This window comes from Anolis carolinensis, chromosome 3, assembly GCF_035594765.1.
Source record: "Anolis carolinensis isolate JA03-04 chromosome 3, rAnoCar3.1.pri, whole genome shotgun sequence".
NCBI classification, from domain to species: Eukaryota; Metazoa; Chordata; class Lepidosauria; order Squamata; family Dactyloidae; genus Anolis; species Anolis carolinensis.
Window position 1 is genome coordinate 239,703,153 of NC_085843.1, and position 20,993 is coordinate 239,724,145.

The window sequence follows — 20,993 nt, forward strand, 5'->3', positions numbered from 1 at the left end:
ATAGAAGCTTTACCACAGTTGTTGAATTAAGATTAACCCTGCAATACAATAAAATGTCATTCAGGCTTGTGTGTAACAAGTAACGGTATTTTTACTTCAGTTCAAAAGTTCAAACAGGGCAACAATATATATATAACAGTCTTTCTGAATTCACACAGAGAACATAGGAATAAACACTTCCTTTAAATGTGCCTCATTTGCCTTATAAATAATCAGACTTCGGAGAGTATGGCAACCATTTCCTTCCTGGCCAATTTCCAGTCAGCTGCTCTTTTCCCTCTCCTAGATGAAAGTGACAGTTAAAACTGTTTGCCTCAGCACAAAGCTAGAGACAGCCGCCAATCGGAATTCTGGTTCCTGACTGACTCAGCCAGTCAGCTGTCGCCAAATGCCCTTTCCAGTTAACTCACCCCATCATGGTGCCTGTTTTACAAACCCTCACAAAATGGAAGTTGCAGCTGCACTAAAATCCAGCTAATGTATTTTCCTTGGATACTATGTGAACAGAATGTTGGACTAAATAGGCCTGGTTCTCGTTATGCTCACTTACATACATTTAAAATTTGAAGGCAGAAATGCAAGGAAGATCAACGTATTTGAGGACAACACAAAGATGGCCCTGGTTCAGACTGCTAATTCAAATATGCTTCTATAAAGAACTGGTGCTTTGTGAATATAAACTCCTTTTTTCCACAGCCAATATTGCTATTCAAATTCTAGGCATTTCTATATATTTATTCATTAAAGGTAGACAAGACAAAAAAGATTTTCTTGTCTGTTGACACTGAATAGATGGGATTGAACAGGAATGTAGGCATTTCAGTGTGTTTTATTGCATTTTTTTATATTGGACTGAGTATTCCAATGTTTGTTTGTTTCTTGGAAGAGTGGGGGTGTAGTTTTCTGTTGTGAACCACAAGATTAATAATGAAACTTAATGAATCAAATGAAGGATTATTGTGCCAAATCATTTTGCATTCCTCTTGAGTATTTGTTCAGCATCTATCTTCTGTATGGAATAACAAGTTTCAGGGTATGATACTAGAAATCACTCAGACTATTATTTATAGTAAAACCAGGGAACCTATCGTCCTTGAGATGTGTCTAGATTACAACTCAAGTCATCTCATAGTCCTGGTCAGTCCATGCCTGTTGTACTTACACTAGAACAGAATGACATTACAGAGTTGGAAGAGACCACAAGGACATCCAGTCCAACCAATAATCTAACTATGGCACTTCCACAAAAAGAAACTTTGGCAGATAAGTTAAGTCATCACACACTCAAAATTCTACACGATAGTGAGGTCTTCTCTCAAAGGCTCACTGCATTTCTCACCCTTGAGCATTGCCTGCAGAATGGCCACATCAATATCCTGTTGCCCATCTTTGCCTTCCCTGAAGATTGTCAAGAGTTGCCTGTTTCGCACAATATCTTGGATCTGGAAGAAATGCCAAAGCAAATACAAGATCACAATGCAGTAGAATGGAATGTGGTTTTTGTAGTCACAATCAAAGCTTCAAACTGGTTCTAGGATTTCCTATGTAATCATCTGCACAATGAATCAACTTCTTTAATACCAATTTGGAACTTTATTAAATAGTCAGTGTAGGTGTGGCCCTAGGGTTCCTAGAGAAATGTTCGCTCAGATATACAAAAATTAATATTCCCCACTTTTGCAGGGGCTTGGGCCCCTAATCCTAGCGAATATGGAGGTCCCACTGTATATTTAAAGTATGAACGTATGTATAAAGCTATGAACTGCCTGTCAGCTCATGATATAACATAACCATCAGACAGCAGCTGAAGTCTAAAATGGGATTGATTTGTCTTACTTTTTTGGTCCATTCCACAATTTTTCTCTCTGTGAACTGCTCATAGCTATCCTTGAAGAATGTGCTCAGTTTCCTCTGAATACGTGAAATGCTTATTTTGGAGATGGGAAGATTAGCCACATGAGCAATGACGTCAGCCACACGTCCTGAGCCTTCCACAATCACACAGGGAGTGCCGTTTGTGATTGCATTGTAGATGGTCTACAGAACGAGAGAATGGCTGCCTGTGAGCCCATCCCAACAAACAGACTGATGCCATTTACTTGTTATACAAAATGTCAGAGACAATTTTCAAGTTACACATGCACAAAAAATAAAACAATATAAAGGAATCAATAACACCATTGCAACTGAAAAAAATGTCTGGCATAATCCTTTTTGGATTCAATGTGCATCTACAGCAGAATTAATGCAGTTAGACACCACTATAACTGCCATGGTGCTATCTAATGTTTTATAGTGCTTCCACCACCAGGGATCCCTCCTTTGTGTCAATAGACAATGGATACTGGATCTTATAGTTCTTGATACAATAAGGAAAACATGTCTGTCTCCTAGGGTGCTTCTACACTTGTAGAATGCAGTTTGATACCCTTTCACTTCCATGGCTCAATGCTATGACATGCATCAAAATCTGCAGACATTCTACAATGGAGCAGACACATTTAAATAACCTTTCTGCATGTGAATGTGCAAGAGAAATGAATTTATGAATTTTCCCTTAATTCATATTTTTCCAGAAAATTAAAGCTTAAAACCTTGTTATATTCTGCCTCGAACCATAAAGAGAGGGAGGTAATAAATTATTATTGTTGTTATTGCTCTAGTTATTATTATTGTTGTTAATAAATAATAATAATAGTAATAATAATAATAATAATCCCAGGTGACAGTCGCATTGACGAAAAACAACAGGAAAAACTCAGCCGCTATCAGGACCTCAAGATTGAACTTCAAAGACTCTGGCAGAAACCAGTGCAGGTGGTCCCGGTGGTGATTGGCACATTGGGTGCTATGCCAAAAGATCTCAGCCGGCATTTGGAAACAATAGACATTGACAGGATCGCGATCTGCCAACTGCAAAAGGCCACCCTACTGGGATCTGCACGCATCATCCAAAAATACATCACACAGTCCTAGACACTTGGGAAGTGTTCGACTTGTGGTTTTGTGATACAAAATCCAGCATGTCTATCTTGTTTGCTGTGTCATAATAATAATAATAATAATAATAATAATAATAATAATAATAATAATAAGATAACATGAGCTAATATTTGTGCCCTGTTGGTTGAAGTTGAGGTTCATATCAGATCCCCCTGCAAAAACATTACACTTGTATCCTGTAACTAAAGCATATTCTCTCACATCTCTTGTAACACTAAACCTGTTTGCTGAAAGTGAGATAAAAAGAGATGCCACAGATTAGTCATAACTCAATGTGCCCACTCATGTATGTCAAAAAGAAAATTATGCATGACTTGCATTTTTATGCATTTCTGCAGTGTCTACATGCAGTTACTACCTACCTAACAGGAAGTCTGAGTCATGTCTTGTTTTTGTCCCATAATTGTTCTGGGGTACTTACGTCAAGCGTTCCAGGGCCACCCTCCAGTACTACACAAACAATTGGTATTTTAATGGCAACCCCTGTAAGGAAAGGAAGGCTTAGTCAATCATATACATCCAGGTATACAGCTCTTGTCCTACCCTTCCTGCTGGTAACAATCACTGTGTGGACACAGTTAACGGAACTGATTAATTAGCATTTATAACAATGAACAAATAGTAGCAACAACACAACAAAGGACCCAACTTCAAACCACTGTGTGTTATATGGCAACCATTTATCTGACAAACTCTATCCCAAAAATGCGTTCAGCACTCTGGATAACTCCTCACTATCTGGATAACTCCTCACTGTTCCATTAACAAGCAGTGTTATGATTGAGCCTCATGGCTCTGCTTCTGGCAGACGTGGACGTAAGACTCCTCGAGAGTCAGATACTCTCGAGGAGCGAGAAAGAAAGAGGCTGCGAGATATCTTTGCAGAACCATCTGACGAAGAGTCTTTTAAGGGGTTCACGGAGAGAATGGAGGAAGAGCTGGTTAGCTCGGAAGAGGATGAGATGGATTGGACTCGGGTAAGGGAGGAGTTGGGTGCCACTGGCAATGATGATATGGAGGATGATTGGGGACCTTCAGGATTAGACCCATGGACAAGCTGGAGGGATGGGACGGGATCCACAGCTGGGGATGCTGTGGGGCGTAGTCAGAGGTGTTCCAGCTCTGATGAGGAAAGTGATGAGGAAACGCCCGGGTTAAGGAGGGCAGCTGATAGTGATGAGGATTTGTAACTGGCATAAAATGAGGCTTGGGAGCAATTGCAAATTGCGTTGGGCAAGGTAATCTGGACGAATGCTTGGGATCTGTGTGGGACGCTTTCCTGAAGACTGGTGTGTTTTCGTGTGCTGATACGTAAGTTGTTTTGGAATTTGGGTTCAGACGGCGGGAGGAATTGTGTGGGCTTTTGTTTGTGCAAAACCTCTGTTTAATCTCAATAGCTTTGACCTTCCGTCGTCTTCTTGACGGACGCCATCTGCTACTCTGGATTTACGGACTGAAAACTGACTACGGGCTCGCTTTCTCCTATTGGACTTGGAAAACTGCAAACGTCTGATTCTGCCTCTCGACCTTCGGAACGAACTGGGACTACGCTACTGCTTCAATCCTTGGCTGCTGAGTTTGTATTGGAAATTTGCCTTGCTGTGTGAAGGAGTGACTCCTAGTTACTCAAAACATAGTGCTGGCAGCAGAGAGGCATCTGCTGCCAATTAGTTGCATTCTTTTGAACTCTTTGTTTCCCAGCTTCTGTTTGTTTATCCCCAGGCTGAAGCAAGCTGTTTTGATTTTACCCGGATTAAACTCCGATTTAATCCGGTTTATCTTTTGAACGTTTTTCTTGCCCCTTTTTGTTTTTAAAGGCTAAAGTTGCCTTGCCCTTGTCTTTTACGGGCATTTTGAGTTCTGTAAATCCAATAAACTCTGTTATCTTTGATCTTGTGGCGTTCTGTCCTTGACAAGCAGTATTCTTATGATCATCACAATCTCTCGTTGTAAGCCACCCTGAGTCCTTTTGGGGAGAGAGGGTGGGATATAAATAAAGCTATTATTATTTTTATTATTACTGGACTTTCATCTGAAACCAGCAAGACTTAATGGATGAGAGCATAAGCCTAGAGTTTTGCTGGCACAAATAAACACAGTTTTGACAAATTTGAGATACGATTATTAAACAAGATTACCAGGATGCAAAACTGGAGGTAATATTCTAGTGCAGTGATTCTCAACCTGTGGATCCCCAGATGTTTTGGCCTTCAACTCTCGGAAATCCTAACAACTGATAAACTAGTAGGGATTTCTGAGAGTTGTAGGCCAAAACACCTGGGGACCCACAGGTTGAGGACCACTGTCCTAGTGTAATTTATTGTCATAGATTAGACTTTTGTAATCAAGATACCCCTGTTTTACATTGCCATTACCTCCTTTCACTTTGGTTTGCTCTGAAATGAACTTCTCAAGTCTGGTCCTCAAGGGGATCTCCACACCATACTTTCCATGAGTGCCATCATCCACTAGGATGAAATGTGTGTGATTATTATTCAGGCAAGAAAGGTTTCCTTGGGTCTCCTCATCCATCACATATTCAGCTGGGAAGCTACCCTGCAACCATCCAAGTGAAGGGGAAAATAGTCACAAACTGACAGGGCTTAATTATTGGAGTTCTTAATCCTTGCTTGAACAAGGCTTTGCCTAACCTGCAAATCACTTTTGCTTTCAGATCAGTGATCAGAAGTTAAGAGAGTATTTAAATTCCATTTAGAATTTATATTAATTTCAAAAAGGCAAGCTATGCCCTGTATGCTTAAAAACCATGCTTTGTATACCTCAAAACTATTGCTCTTTAGTTTATTTCCAATCCAATTTATATTCATCACATCTAGACTGACCTTGGCCTTGTGCCTTTATCCATATGCATTGCTGAAATGTTTTCCTGAAAGTTCTTTCCAAATTGAGTCAAAAACTTTACTTAGCCCTCATATATAGGTTTGAAGCTTTAGTACTAATAGTCTGAAAACTATTTGGGCTCACCATAGGGCTCATGAGGCTGCTACGGTTGTATACTGTTCCCCATGTGGCAATCCCAATGGTGACAATCTCGCCTTTAAAGCTGCTGCTCATGCTGAAGTCCCTTACTGCTTCTCCGACTTGCTTCATCACACCGGCATGAGAACCACCAGTGATGATCCAGGCACCTGTGGGCACAGAAGAAGACTGAATTAAGCCAGGTCCTTACAACATACCACCTTGAACACAGCCAGCCTCATGAGACTACAGAATTTAAACATGTCAAATCTAACTAAAATCCTTGAGAGCAATTGCAACCAGTCAAAATCGAAAGTACTTGGCTAGATGTCCCAGTCAAATCCAGCTACGTTCCAATTTCTTTTCTTGGCAGGGAAGAGGAAGAAAGCATTTCATTTCTAAATCAAGCCTATTGTCAGGTGGAAGACTTCATCCCGCTCCCCACCCCCACCCCTTTGTGTCTACTGTTAAATGCATTCATTAAGTAATCCTTTTTAGGTGATGAATCCACAGGAGAGAACTCTAATCAAAGCCTTAAGAAGCTCTTGCTGGAAGGGTCATTAAAATCTATTTGCATTGGGAGTTTTCACCACAGTGCTACCCCACCAATATTCTTGGCAAGAGCTTTTCAGACTGAATAATGGAAGACACAGAGTTAAACACACTTTGAGGTCCACCTACATTTCATTAATCTTGGGGTTTGGGTGGAAGTGTCACTTGCAGACACATTCTCCAATCCTTGATAGCTGGTGGCTTCTTTATCAGTTGGGTAGTGAATATAAGTTTTATCGAAGGTGCCAAACTATATTGCTACAATAGGTTCAGCACTCTAGGTGGTTCCTCACTTTCCCACTGACATGGAAGTCCATAGTTGCCACCATAAATGTTCTTTCTCTTTTCTTAAATCAGAAATTCCAACCCTTCAAGACGACCAAGGAGGAAACCTTTACATTAGCTGTTCCCCTGCAGCTCCCTTTCACAACGTCTCTGATTGGCTGCCTCAAATCCAGATCTACCTAGTGCCCCCTACGCAAGTGGGAAACCAACCTAAAACCCAATAAAGATGTAGGATTAACTAGAAACTCTACACTGACATTATTGATCATGGTCAGATCGGGTGACCTCAGACTTGTGAGTGGGGTGCAATATCACATCACCTCCTCTGAGATAATATTAGAAGAGTTCATAGCAGAGATATTATCTGTGCTTATGCTTTGCCACTGCATTAATAAACTTGTTTTTGTCTTAAATCTGTTTCTGACTTGCTGTCAAGCATGAAATTGAATGAGGCCACAGATATCAAAACAAATAAAACATCACTTCAACACAACTATAATCCTATCTATCTTATTATCGATTCATTCCTATGGGCTTCACGCAAATCTACCAATTACCAAAATATACAATCCTGTGCTTTTCTTTTCAATTTCTGGAGGAATCGTTTACCTACTGGTTTGATCCATCAACTACAAGGTCTGCCCAAGGGCTCCTTGGGTATCCAAATATAATACCACAATTAAAGGCCCAGAAACCCAGGGCCCCTCCACACAGCCATATAACCCAAAATATCAAGGCAGACAATTCAAAGTATCTGCTTTGAACTGGATTTTCTGAGTCCACACTGCCATACAATCCAGTTCAATGTGGATTTTGTACAGCTGTGTGGAAGGGGCCCCAGTCCAGAAAGGGATTGATTGTGGGAACAAAGGACTGTGAATGGCAGAATTCCTAGGGGTTGGAATTTTTAGGACTATCCTGGGTAAAGGAATAAATCACACCAGTTTCATTGTATATTTGACTTTGGCTTTAATTCTCACTTTATAGTATTGGAAACCCAAAAGCAGAGGAAAATAAATGAAATCATAGACACACTAACATGGCCTTTCGCATTGGCTTTGGGCCAGGATGCTGCCTCACCTGTTGTCTGGGCCACTTTGACAAGCCCCCTTCGGAAGATGTTCTTCAATCTTAGCTTCATGGTGAAGTTTTTAGCTCCGCCTGTCACAGATATTAAGAGGTTGGGTATTTCAAGACCCCAGTGCTGCGTCATCAGCTGATAAATTATTCTTGGTGGGGTGCTATTGGACACGCGGACATACTGCAGTGAACGAATAAAACATAAAAGGAGCACTTGTGAGAGCATACTTTTGCCGCTCAGCAAAAATGCTCTGCCTCATATGAGACCCAGTACACCACCAGTTCCTATTATAATGAAGTGCTTAGGGAGCCTTTGGGAATCAATATCCTATTCCAAAAGCTCATATGAAATTTATCTGCAAGAAGAAGTCATGGAAACAGCAGGAAGTGAATCTACCACCACAAGTAATCTGTGAAGGAGGAAAGGATGGATTTGCTGCCCTGCAGAAAATGTGGTGTATTGGTCAGAGTGTCAAACTAGAATTACAGGAGGCCAGGCTTCAAATTCTTCCTCAGACATGGAAACCCTTTGGGTAACTTTGACAAGTCACATCGGCTCAACCTTAGTGGAAGGCAATGAAAACTTTCTCTGAATAAATCTTACCAAGAAAACTGTCAGACAGGATCACAATACATTGAAGTCAACTTAACAAGCATATAGCCAGAACAATCTTTTGATTGATAGTATTAGAAGTTAATTGTCGGTCGGGACAATAACTTGGTTATACATGGTTTTATTCTACAGTATTGATATAGCAGTTGAACCACACAAGGATGTGGGCAGAGACAATCACTTTGATCTTTACCAGTAATGACCTATGTAATGAATGGGACTATACAAACTACTAGTGCCGAGTATTGATACAGTAGAGTCTCACTTATCCAACATAAACGGGCTGGCAGAATGTTGGATAAGCGAATATGTTGGATAATAAGGAGGCATTAAGGAAAAGCCTATTAAACATCAAATTAGGTTATGATTTTACAAATGAAGCACCAAAACATCATGTTAGACAACAAATTTGGCAGAAAAAGTAGTTCATCACACAGTAATGCTATGTAGTAATTACGGTATTTATGAATTTAGCACCGAAATATCACGATATATTGAAAACATTGACTACAAAAATGCGTTGGATAATCCAGAACGTTGGATAAGCGAGTGTTGGATAAGTGAGACTCTACTGTATTATGCACAGCAGTTTGCTGTTCCGATGTCAAAACATGTTTGCCTGTCTTTAGTGAGGATGAGTATGTACATGCTTAATATGTTTCTTCACTATCTTGGGATAAATGCACTGAAAAAGGTCCCCATGTTACCAGGAGTTTTTGAATAGTAATTCCATTTTTTTTAATTGTGTCAGAAGCGACTTGAGAACAAACTACAAGTTGCTTCTGGTGTGAGAGAATTGGCCATCTACAGAGACATTGCCCAGGGGATGCCCGGATGTGTTACCATCCTGCTGGGAGGCTTCTCTCATGTCCCCGCAAGATAGAGCTGACAGAAGGGAGCTCACCCTGTCTTGAGAATTCGAACCAGCAACCATCAGGTCAGCAAGCCAACCTTCAGGTGAGGAGTCCAGCCGACACAAGGGTTTAACCCATTGCGCTACCGTGGCTCTATAGTAATTCCAATAAACAGTACTGGTTACAGTGAGAGGTGCTGGCTGGGCTTGTAAGCTAAAAACATGTAGAAATCTAGAGTTATTTGCACCTACATTAAGGTAATATTTAAAGTAAACATGGCCTTCTAAACATTTTAGATGACAACTCCCACAATCTTTTATCACAGATAATGCTGGGGGCTGATGGGAGCCAGCATATTTTGAGGACCAAATGTTTCCCACACCTGATTTAAACAGGTAAGTTCCAAAAATATCTGACTGTGTTTCAATTTTTAGAGCAATGATACAAAAAATAAGATACTTTTTATGTTTTCTCTACATCCTGAATGTCTAATTTAAAAATGTAATTGCTCCATTACTCCTAACCTTATACATTTTTAAAACATTGGATTCTTATTACTCCCCCCCCCCCCCCAATGTTACTAGAAAGCCTTGTGGCTTACTAATCTTTCAACTGCTGTGACATTCCAGATAGTCATTTTAATGGATTCTTGTACTATGACAGAGAGACATGTTTCAACTCACCTTCCCTATCTTCTGCCCCAGGCCTGTGAAGCTGATGTCCCCAAAAGCATTGGTTGGTGTTTCCTGGACATGTCTTCTGGGGTCCCATTCTTTGCCCTGGAACATGGTAGGTTTTATGGCCTCCTCTAAATGCTCCTCCCTGAGATAGCCGCATTCACATGCCACCTTGCTGTAAGAAAAGGCCACCACAATCTCAGCATTTTTGAGAGCCCATATCCTAAAGGCACCAGACCACATCTGATCTTGGAAGTTAGGCAGGCTCAACTTGAATGGAAGACAACAATGAACAGGAGGTGCTGTAGGCTACATTTCAGAGGAAGGAGCTGGCAAAACAACTGGGTATTCCTTGTCTAAGAAAATCATATAGAAACCACATGTCACTATAAGTTGACATGTAATTTGAAGAGCCAGACACACACATTAGGCAGACATGCTAAGCACCAATATGAGTCATGTTATATTCTGGTATGAAAAACCTATTCACTACCTTAGCCTAGGCTTGTCCAGTTTCTTGGATGTCAGGGCATGTATGCCTTTAACATTGACACGCAAAAGGGAATTTTAGTACAGTCATGTTTTCTTATCATCACAGTATTTTGATGAGAGAGGCTATTCTATGAAACTGGGTGTTGTTCCAAGATGGTGTTTCATACTGAACACTGACAAATGTACTGACATACTGATGTAAGACAAGCTTTATTAATGGTAAGTGATACAGCACATGGTACACAGATGGGGTCCATCATCCCCTCACATGGTCGAATAAAGTTTTGAACAATTAATTCATCCCAGACTGTCCCATGGCCAGCAGGAATCAAGTTCTCTGTGACTGGCAAAATAAAGTCCCTAAACTGATGCATGTGCTCCATCCTTGGGCAAGGCCCCTGGAAGATGGCATAATGCAGTAGCGAATAAACAAAATCAAAGCATGCAAAAATGGTCTATCCCTTCTCTTTTTTATTGTGTCAGAAGCGACTTGAGAACATACTGCAAGTTGTTTCTGGTGTGAGAGAATTGACTGTCTACAGAGATATTGCCCAGGGGACGCCTGGATATATTACTGGGAGGCTTCTCTCACGTCCCCTCTGAATAACTACAATAACTGTGCATGCAGGGTAGCAACTGTGGGAAGTTCATTCATCTGGTCCGGTCTTGCCCTAACCCCAAATTAAGACGGCAATGCAAAAAGGACTCAACAAAGCCCTTAAGTACAAATCAACTCCTAAGTACATGATGGTTGCTTGAAAAATCTTGTCCACAGAAACTTGTCCTGGCAAGTTATTACCACACAAACGTAGTTATTTTGAGTGTTTACAAGCACATGTTAACCACTGAAATCTGTTCATGCTGATTGATGCACCTAAGAGGATTTTGAGATGGGAGGAACCATACATGTGGTGGTTTAGTTGCCACTATCACACTCAAAGTGATATGAAGAAGAGTGAAAAATCCCATTCCTTACTATAGATATAAAACATTTTTGTGCATGAATTTTAAACTGGTTTTGTTTCAATAAAGTGATTCTAACAGTTGAGGAGGGGGGTGTCAAGTTGCGGGATGGTCTGGGAAGTACATGATTTTCTTTTGAATTTTCTTCAAGAATAAAAGCATATATAGGTTGAGACAAAAGAAGGGATACCATTGAATATACTCCATACAAGCTTTTATAATCAGGCACTATTTGCCCAATATGGACTGATTATGAATGCAACCTTGTGGGACTTTACTTTAACACTGCCTTTCCAGACATCTGTATTGCAAACAAAAGGACAACAGAATAAATTAGAGATATATTTTTATATAAAAGTTTCTGCACACCTGACAAACATGAAAAAAGAGAAGCTGTGGTGACTGGTGGGAATCATTGTGATAGTTGTTTTTAGGGCATGCAATATTGATCCATCTCCATGTCTTTGAGATCAACAGCAGCAAACACAAAATAATTATTTCCTCCAGCTCCAAGTATTTAGTAACAGAATAAAACAAATTCAACACATAAGGTTTCCTTAGTTCCCAACCATTACATAAATAGATGTTCATGTAACTGATATAATAAGTTACTCTTTACTTGTCTGGTTTACTGGCATTTTGAGTGCTATTTTACATGAATATTTTATAGATAATGACCAAAATATCTGAAAATTTCCACATTTTCCTTAGCCATTAGTCATCTTTACAGGGTTTTATAATTTTTTATATCAGTCATCCTCAAATTATCCAAAAAGAATCTATCTGAAATTACTTTTTCCTTCTTTATCCAATAAGTTTTAAAGATATATTGGATTTAGCACTGATCAGGATATACAGCTTTCTGCAGTGGCTAGGAGACATGGTTGATATGGAAGAACATCATATTTCAGATATTCCCAAATCATTATATATAGGAAATGGAATTAGAGAGGCTCTTATACTTCTGCACTCTTGTAATATTTGATATAAGTCAGCACACCTAATGCCTTCGAGATGGGTTGGATTATAATACCCATAGCCCTCCCACAAGTGCTTCAGTCCAATCCATCTAGAGATTACTAGATTAAGAAAAGTTGGTGAAAAACAATGAACAGTATCATCTCCTACATGTAGAAGTTTAATATGTATTGCCATCTTAGAGACTGACTATATTTCGGCTGTGCTGCTGAGTAAGTTAGCAGTCAATAGTTTTAACCCAACAGTGCCAAGTGAAAAGGAATACCAAATAAGCCAATTTTAAGTAGAACAGTCCACTTACCCAGAATCGGACATCTGAGAACTTTCAACAAAATAAACACATTCCTTTTTTCGAATGTTTTCTGGGATCCATGTGCTAAGATTTTCCTGTGGGGAGAGGGAACAAAGAATGAAATGATAGCAATCGCTGAGAAGCAAAATGAAATGTAGTCAGCCCTCCACATTTATGAGGGTTAGAGAAACAAAACCCTTGTGAAAGTAAAAAAAGTGAATAAAATTGTGATATGCTAATAATATAATATATTGTATGTACATATAATATTGATCATAATATTGTAATACAATATACTAATAATACAATATAATAATATAATTATTATATATTATATACTAAGTGTAATATTACTAATAATATTGCAGTATAATGGTATAGTACAATATAGTAATATATGAAACTAATATTGTGTAATGCTAATAATATAATATATTGTATGTACATATTAACTTGTAAGCCGCTCTGAGTCCCCTTCAGGATGAGAAGGGCGGGATATAAATGTCATAAGTAAATAAATAAGACAATACCTCGTTTGGAATTTCTAGGTCTTCCAGCATTATTCTATGGACAACTTCCACTGGAAGCTGGTGATAGAACTACATTGAAAGACTTAGAGATATATAGAAAGGTGTTCACTCTAGAAATCTCCTCCAGCATGACCAGAGAAGTTGATCATGGAGGACAATGAGATTCCTAGAGAGAATATTTTTAATCAAATTTTCAAATCAAGTTAAAAACTGAAAATGTGGAGAGGTAACTATCCTTTCTGTAGATTAAAAATTTGCTTCATTTGCATGAATCACAAATTATGTTTTACTTTCCTTAATTTCAGAATTGTATTATTTTGTGAGGAGGTCTATTCTCTTTGAGCTCACACCCTAACCTTCAATCCTGTCATAGTATACCTTCCGCTGCCTTGAACTATCTCATTTTTTCATGAACTTGCCTTTTCATTGACGCCAGGAGTGAAATGAGCCCTCTTCTTGCTCTTGCTGAAAGCGCTGTTACTTCTTCTGAGGTTGGAGACCACATCCAGATCATAGTAGCTCTTGGGATAAACGGAGTAACTGTCTCCTTCTTCTGGGCAGACTTTATTGAGCTCTGTTGGAAGGGTTCGGATTCGTTTGCCTGGCCCAGCCATGGCTACATTTTACAGGACCAGACACCAGACCTGCTAAAACACAGTTGGAAGAAGACTCTTGGAAATCATCAGCCTAAATATACAATGGATGCAACTGGAACATAGTATTTGACAAGTAATCCCTGTATTACAGAAACACCAAAAAGGATTGCTTTAATGAAATACTTCCAGAGAGACCTTATCTTTCAACTAAAGAATTTTAAAGACTTTCTTGTGTCTTAAAAATCCCACAGCACAGATATTTTCAAAGTATGGATGATGATATCCATGTGCCAACTATACATACATATGCTTGGGACATAAGTACTGTATTCTGAAAGTGAAAGGGGACTGAATTTAAGAGAGGAAGCAGCTGTAGAGAAGTTTTAAATTTTTCTTACCTAAAAGCAGTTGTCCTAATCCAGATTGGGGTCTACTACGTTTACACATATGCCAGTAAAAAAGGAAGCTTGGCAGCATATTATACCATTTTTAACAGTATTTACTTAGCCCTTAAAGACTTTATTTTTAATTTATGGCCATCTGACTGAATTATCACATACCTAAGTCCAGTTGGTAGGAGTCCAGGTTTTGGTACTTTTTTCATGTTCCATCAAGCTGATAGATGGTATTAAAATATTTTTGATAAATAATATTACATGAAATCAAAATTTTTAAAATAAAACAAATATCTCTACCATTCTTGGTTGTACAAATATGGGTCAATTTAACAGAAAAACAAAACAGAAAACAGTAAAAAATCATTTTCATAGGAAAACAGAAGGAAATAGATAAGAATAATAGAGTTGGAAGAGACCTCGTGGGCCATCCAGTTCAAGAGATGCTAATATTGTATGAGATCAGGACAATGCCAAACTAGTTACCATCACTGTTATCAAATTTAATTTTCCACATCAAAAACATAATAGAAAACCCATCAAAACATATTTCTCCTGTATTGTCTTTATCTGGCAGTGCCTACTATAAGGGTGTCAAAGAAAAGAAAGATGGATTGAAAACAGGTGCTAAGAAAAGTAAGTGCATTAACTTATCATAATCCACTATGTCAGAAAGAGTAACTGGGTATAGCAGAAAAAAGTCCTGGCCCTGTTACATTATATTTCCCATCATCCCTGGCACTGACTATCCTAATGACCTGATGAAGGAATAGGTTGGCTTAAAACAAGCTAATGATTTGCATGAAATAGTCCAGTCCCAGTTTATAAGACATAACTTTCTTGGCTGATGCTGATCAACTGAAATCTAAAGCTAACCTTTAGATCAGAAAAATTGAAAGTAAAATAGAGAATAGGATATTCCACCATGGACATCAGAAGAGCTGTAAGGCCAAGAGCAAGCCAGGAGAGTCAAGACAAAGATCCACCCAGAGGAAAGGTGTTCTTACCATACATCAAGGGAACCACTGACTGCATAGGCAAACTGATGAAGAAACACAACCTACAAACTATCTAGAGACCCACAAAGAAAATCCAACAAATGCTACAGTCAGCGAAGGACAAGAGGGATCCTCTCACCTCTGCAGGAGTCTACTGTATACCATGCAGCTGTGGACAAGTCTACAGAGGGACCACCAAATGCAGCACCCAATCATGAGTCAAAGAACAGGAAAGGCACTGCAGACTCACTCAACCAGAGAAATCAGCCATAGCAGAGCACCTGATGAACCAACCTGTGACGCCGGACTATCACCTGGACACAGTATATTATTTGAGAACACAGAAATGCTTGACCACTCCAACAACTATCATGTCAGACTACACAGAGAAGCCATTGAAATCCACAAGCATGTGGATAACTTCAACAGAAAGGAGGAAACCATGAAAATGAACAAAATCTGGCTACCAGTATTAAAAAACTCAAAAATTAGAACAGTAAATAAGAAGCAACACTCTGAGACATGGGAACTAGGGGCAGCTAATAAAGGATGCTCCCAGGCAGAAAGTAGCCAGTAGATGAAGCCATTCAATGCCAATTAGGGTGATTAACTGCAACATTCACGCTGGCCTCCAACTGACAAGAGTTCTTCCCTCACTCTGGACTTCCCACAGATAACTATAAACCTTCCTTGCTGAGTTTCTCCATACCTCACAACCTCTGAGGATGTCTGCCATAGATGAGGGCAAAACGTCAGGAGAGAATACTTCTAGAACATGGCCATACAGTCCAGAAAACATACAACAACTCTGTGATCCCAGCCATGAAAGCCTTCAACAACACAAAATAGAGAATAATTGTAAACCTCACAGATGTACAATTAAATCACTGCCAAATTCATCTGACTTTATGGTTCACATGTATTATTATTTTTGTTCAGGATCCAGTACTCAATAATTTTGAGTATACTTTCAAAGGAGAAAGTTCTTTTGAACTCTTCATGACTTCTCATTATGCAATGCTGCTTGTGCAGTAAAAGAAGTAATACAACCCAGTAATAAAAGTAATAAAACTCAGTAATCCCACTAAGTTTTAGTGGACTCATACTTGCAAGCTGAAATCTTGTACTCACTTTCTGAAAAGTACAGTACCACTAAATATAATGAAGTTTCTGAGTATATGTGTTTTGCTTGGACCATTCTTACTCTTTGTGAAACCATTCTAGGGCATCTCTACATAGCCTCAAAGCCCTCTACATACCACAAATGGGCTGATGGCAGTCTTCATGATGCACAGCAGCTTCCAGTGAGTGTTGGAGGTTCTTTCGTTCTACTTCAACTTTGCCCTTTGAAGTTTGCTAGAATTTCCGGAATTTCCGGGATTAGGGTCAGTCTGGATAGTGGGATTGGGTCTAATTTGACCTGATCACTTTCCAGGTGGATGTCACCACCATCATGCTTTTCTTTGAGCTGATCAATGCAGGGAAAGGGAGCTGTACCATGGAGTTCAGTCCAAGTTCTTGCTCTTTTGGGTGCCTATGCTGACGCCGTAATGGGGTACACACACAACCAGCAAGGAGGAGGGGAGCTCTGTGGCCAGCTAGGAATGACAGAGATATGGGAGAATCTAACAGCCCAGTGAGACAGATGCATCCTGTCTGGACAGCAGGGCTGCTTCAAAGGCAGATTTATATCAGGCTAACCTGACAATGTAGATATATCCTAAGCCATTTAGTTGTGCAGCATTTTAGGAACTTCAGACAGAACAATCAGAATAGTCAACGTATTATTTATTCATATACCAAAATCATTTCTGAAACAAATATACGCACTTCCTGGGTACACTTTGTACTTTGCATTTTAAATTGCTTTCTGGGGATGAGCAATTCCATCATCTTGCTAATTAAACCATTAGCACTTAAGCAAATGTCTAAAACAATGCTTATATCTCGCCAGAGTCCACCCATAACTTCAGACAGAGTTACAGCAAGGTGGCATTATGATACCGGAATTGCCCTGGAAGATGGTTAAAAACACAAAAGCAACTATAGTATCATGGCTCTCATCAACTGATTATTTGACCATTTAAAAAGTATCTTTTTTAGGAATGCTGAAATTATGAAATAACAATTTTAAATTGACCGTTTAAATGAACAAATTTGGCACTCTATTTCTTACAGTGTTCCCCAAAAGTGGAATGGGTGGGAGTAGATAGTAAAATGTTACCACACCTCCAGAACCACTGATTTTATTGTGTTATCTGTCATTCTCAGCAGCCAATACTCATCAACATCCCAAGAATGGCTCAAGTATCTCAGGTGACAACAGAAATGTTAGATAACTCTGAAATGTTGAGCTACAGCTGCAAGAAGATACCTTGTATTGACTCAGATCATTAGTCCATCTAATTAGTCCATCTGTTGAATGACAGATCTCCAAGATGTCAAGTAAAGTGTTTTGAAAATGGAAACATTTTTGGATTACAACTCCCTGAATCTCCCAAAATAGTATGATGTAGGGTGAATCTGTGACCTAAAGGTACAAATGAAGCAGCCCACATTTTGCAACTATTGCCCCCACACATCATAATTGTATCAAGAAACACCCGTACTCAGTGTGCAAACAGTGCTTCATGGTCATAAAGTCTTCATGATAAACAGCAGCTGTTGTATTGCTGCTCTGCAGATGGCCAAATAACATTGAAAGTTAACAGCTTGCATCAAATAGCTTAAATATGAGATGGAATCCACAGTCCCTATCATTAGACAGCTTGGTTCCCCTCTACACTGCCATTATAATGCAGATTGAACTGCATTATATGGTTAGTGTAGACTCATATAATTCAGGTTAATTGCACTAAACTGGATATATGAGTCTATATACAGACCATAAAATGCTGTTCAATCTGCTTAATAATGGTAGTGTAGATGGTCCCTAAGGCAGTTGCCTCAGGCATAAGAAATGGCAGCAAGATAATGGAGGAAAAAGCTATCTGCTGTATGGTTTAGCCTGCATCCCATACGTTACCAAGCTGTCCTGTGCCATGGCAGAGCATTCAGTTTCTATGCAGGTGTTGAAGAAGAAAGATTCAGTTGCCAATCCAGTTGGCATTTATACATGGGATGGGAAAGGTCACCTTATTCTTTTCTACAGATAGCTAAATGGCCATGTTTGGACTTGATTCCTCAGAAGAAACCAAGTCACAAATCTCATTGACTTCACTCTGACGCAAGAAATACTCAGAATGCAATCTAAGAAAAGTAGAGCATTCTAAATCCTATAGAAATGTATCATCCCCATAGTCCACCAATTTCAATGAAACATAGGCATGCTCTATTTTCTCTAAACTGCACTGACCATGTTTTTCTGAATGACAGGATGTTGGACTGGATGGATCTTCTGATCATTTCCAACTCTGATTCTATAACCACTAAGAAATTTTGTAGCAATAGGTCTTAAGGTAAAATTTCTTTTCCATCCTAGATCTTTGTGTATCACATTATTATTCTACTTTCCATTTAATTAACACACTTCCAACAGGCCTCAGAAAGTATTGTTCAGAGCATAATCCAGAAGATGTAGTTTTAATACATGAAGGAACCCAAGTAACAAAAGCAACATTTTAACTACTTGCTCTTCAGAATTCCAAAACATTAAAGGCTATAATTACTGCTAGAAATTAAAATAGGAATATGTTTTCTGAGATACACTGTACCTAAAATTAAATTAATTAAATAAAAACACGTGTGTACAATTAACAGAATGCCTGAACTATATTACATTGGCTCCTTGGTATAAGGAAAGCTTATTTAATGAAAGCTCCCTTGTATCAAACCTGATCATTTATTTTCTTACTTCAGGACTGATTTGCAGCTTTGCATGGCATCAGGCACAATTTTTTCCCAGACCTACTGGAAATTTTAGGACTGTTTATATGCCAAATGTGTGTTCTACTTCTCGGCTACAGACCTTGCCCTATTCTTACTAAGTCAAAGAACAGCACTAGTTCAGAACTCTTTTTCCTCTTGCAAAACAGGCATAGGCTGTGATCTTACATGTGTGTCTGAAAGAGCAAAAACTATAAAATAAATGAGTTTTTTTTTTGTAGTACTCAGTATTAAATATGATATCCCCTTGCTCCAAGTATTCCATGGAAAGCATACAGTTAACCTCTCTTTGCATTCATGCTGTGTGCCTGGCACACAGTGTTTTAAAAGATTGAGTTCTCCTGACCTTGCAGTGCAGAGTGTTTCATTCCAATCAGTACAATTACTAAGCAGTTCTTCACAGTCTACCTGTCTCTATCCAGCTACTCTCCATAAATTCAGTTTTTGTGCAAATTCCCTGTTTTTGCTGCTTCATTCTCCCTTTAAATTTGTTATTATAATTTGCATTTGAAAGCATCTCCCTCCCCATGCATACCTTACCTACATGTACCTTTGCCTGCTGCTTCCCATTCCCACTCCTAACATTGATGTGCTCCCTGTGAGTCAGGCATGAGCAACATACCTCTTCTTGCCTTGAGCTGCAGGCTGGTCACTGACTGGAAGGAGATGCCTGGGATCCACAGAAGCCTCTCCAAAGTGACTGCAGCTAAGAGGAGGAGATGGTCCAAGGGATGGCAGCTTGCCAGTAAATCACACTGCAGAAGCCGTCCTCACTCCTCACCATTAGCCTGGGACAGACAGAGAAGGACAAAGCCGGAGTTCCCTCAACTGTGTGGTGCTGCTGGGGGCAGGAGAGGGAGAAAGTGACTCACACATCTGTCTGCAGAGAAAGCAAACCCAATCTCTCAAGTGTCCTGCTGAGGAGGAGCTTCTTACACTGTTAGAAACAATGAGGTGGAAATTCAAATATTTCTAATCCGTTCAGACCTGGAGAGTTATTGTATCATGTTGCAACACTTTTGGAGAAAATGCCCGAGACCTGAGCAGTATCTATTATGTACTACTGCTGCAATATACCTGAGTTTGCAATAAGGTTATATTTTGAAAGAGGGCTGTTCATCCACAAGCTGTTAAAAGTGGCACTCTGTAATTGGGATTCCAGTAAAAACAGGTTAATGCGTCCATGGAATAAGAGGCTGTGTCTAGTTTTGTCCTTAAGATCAGGATGAAATGCACAAACCTGGTTGAGGAAGAAGCCAAGGAGTTGCATGTGATAGCAGGCAAGAGAAAGAATTCTCTAAATCAGGGCTTCTTAAACTTTTTCCACTCATGATCCTTTTCTGCTTGAGAAATGTTTACATGACCTTAGGTATATAGGTACATTGACACAGATGATATTTTGGTGTAATATCTTTTAAAAAATGACAAAATACTGAATCCAAGGAATGCCATGAAGCAACTTATCCAATGAAACAGCAATCTTGTAAACTTTGGAAACTGTTATTATTGTTGTTGTTGTTGTTATTTTATTATGAAACAGCAAACAAGATAGATATGCTGGATTTCGTATCACAAAATCACAAGTCGAACACTTCCCAAGTGTCTAGGACTGTGTGATGTATTTTCGGATGATGCGCGCAGATCCCAGTAGGGTGGCCTTTTGCAGTTGGCCGATCGTAATTTTGTCAATGTCTATTGTTTCCAAATGCCGGCTAAGATCTTTTGGCATAGCACCCTTAACTGCTCCAATGATGACTGAGAGCTGTGCTGGCAGTAGTGTAACTACCGGCAGGTCTAACCAAGCCAGAGAGGTCTCAGCTG

General features: G+C 39.4%; 1 protein-coding gene across 7 annotated transcripts in view; it reads right to left on the bottom strand.

The window, feature by feature from the left end:
- trpm2 (transient receptor potential cation channel subfamily M member 2) overlaps positions 1 to 20,407 on the bottom strand; it is a 61,222-nt gene extending 40,815 nt beyond the window's left edge. The window contains exons 1-10 of one of the 7 annotated variants that reach the window (XR_010004694.1): positions 19,795 to 20,392; positions 13,718 to 13,945; positions 12,778 to 12,863; positions 10,050 to 10,218; positions 7,900 to 8,080; positions 5,989 to 6,152; positions 5,379 to 5,559; positions 3,425 to 3,486; positions 1,837 to 2,037; positions 1,340 to 1,442 (exon numbers count right to left, since the gene is read on the bottom strand). Coding sequence is in view for 6 of the 7 variants with exons in the window: in XM_062976476.1 (XP_062832546.1) it covers positions 1,340 to 1,442; positions 1,837 to 2,037; positions 3,425 to 3,486; positions 5,379 to 5,559; positions 5,989 to 6,152; positions 7,900 to 8,080; positions 10,050 to 10,218; positions 12,778 to 12,863; positions 13,718 to 13,912 (1,342 nt within the window). In the remaining variant the exon portion in view is untranslated. Of the gene's footprint in view, positions 1 to 1,339; positions 1,443 to 1,836; positions 2,038 to 3,424; positions 3,487 to 5,378; positions 5,560 to 5,988; positions 6,153 to 7,899; positions 8,081 to 10,049; positions 10,219 to 12,777; positions 12,864 to 13,717; positions 13,946 to 19,794 lie in introns of those variants that run through there. The other 6 variants (XM_062976476.1, XM_062976475.1, XM_062976480.1 and 3 more) reach the window with 6 other exon arrangements.
- Between the last annotated feature and the right edge of the window lie 586 nt (positions 20,408 to 20,993).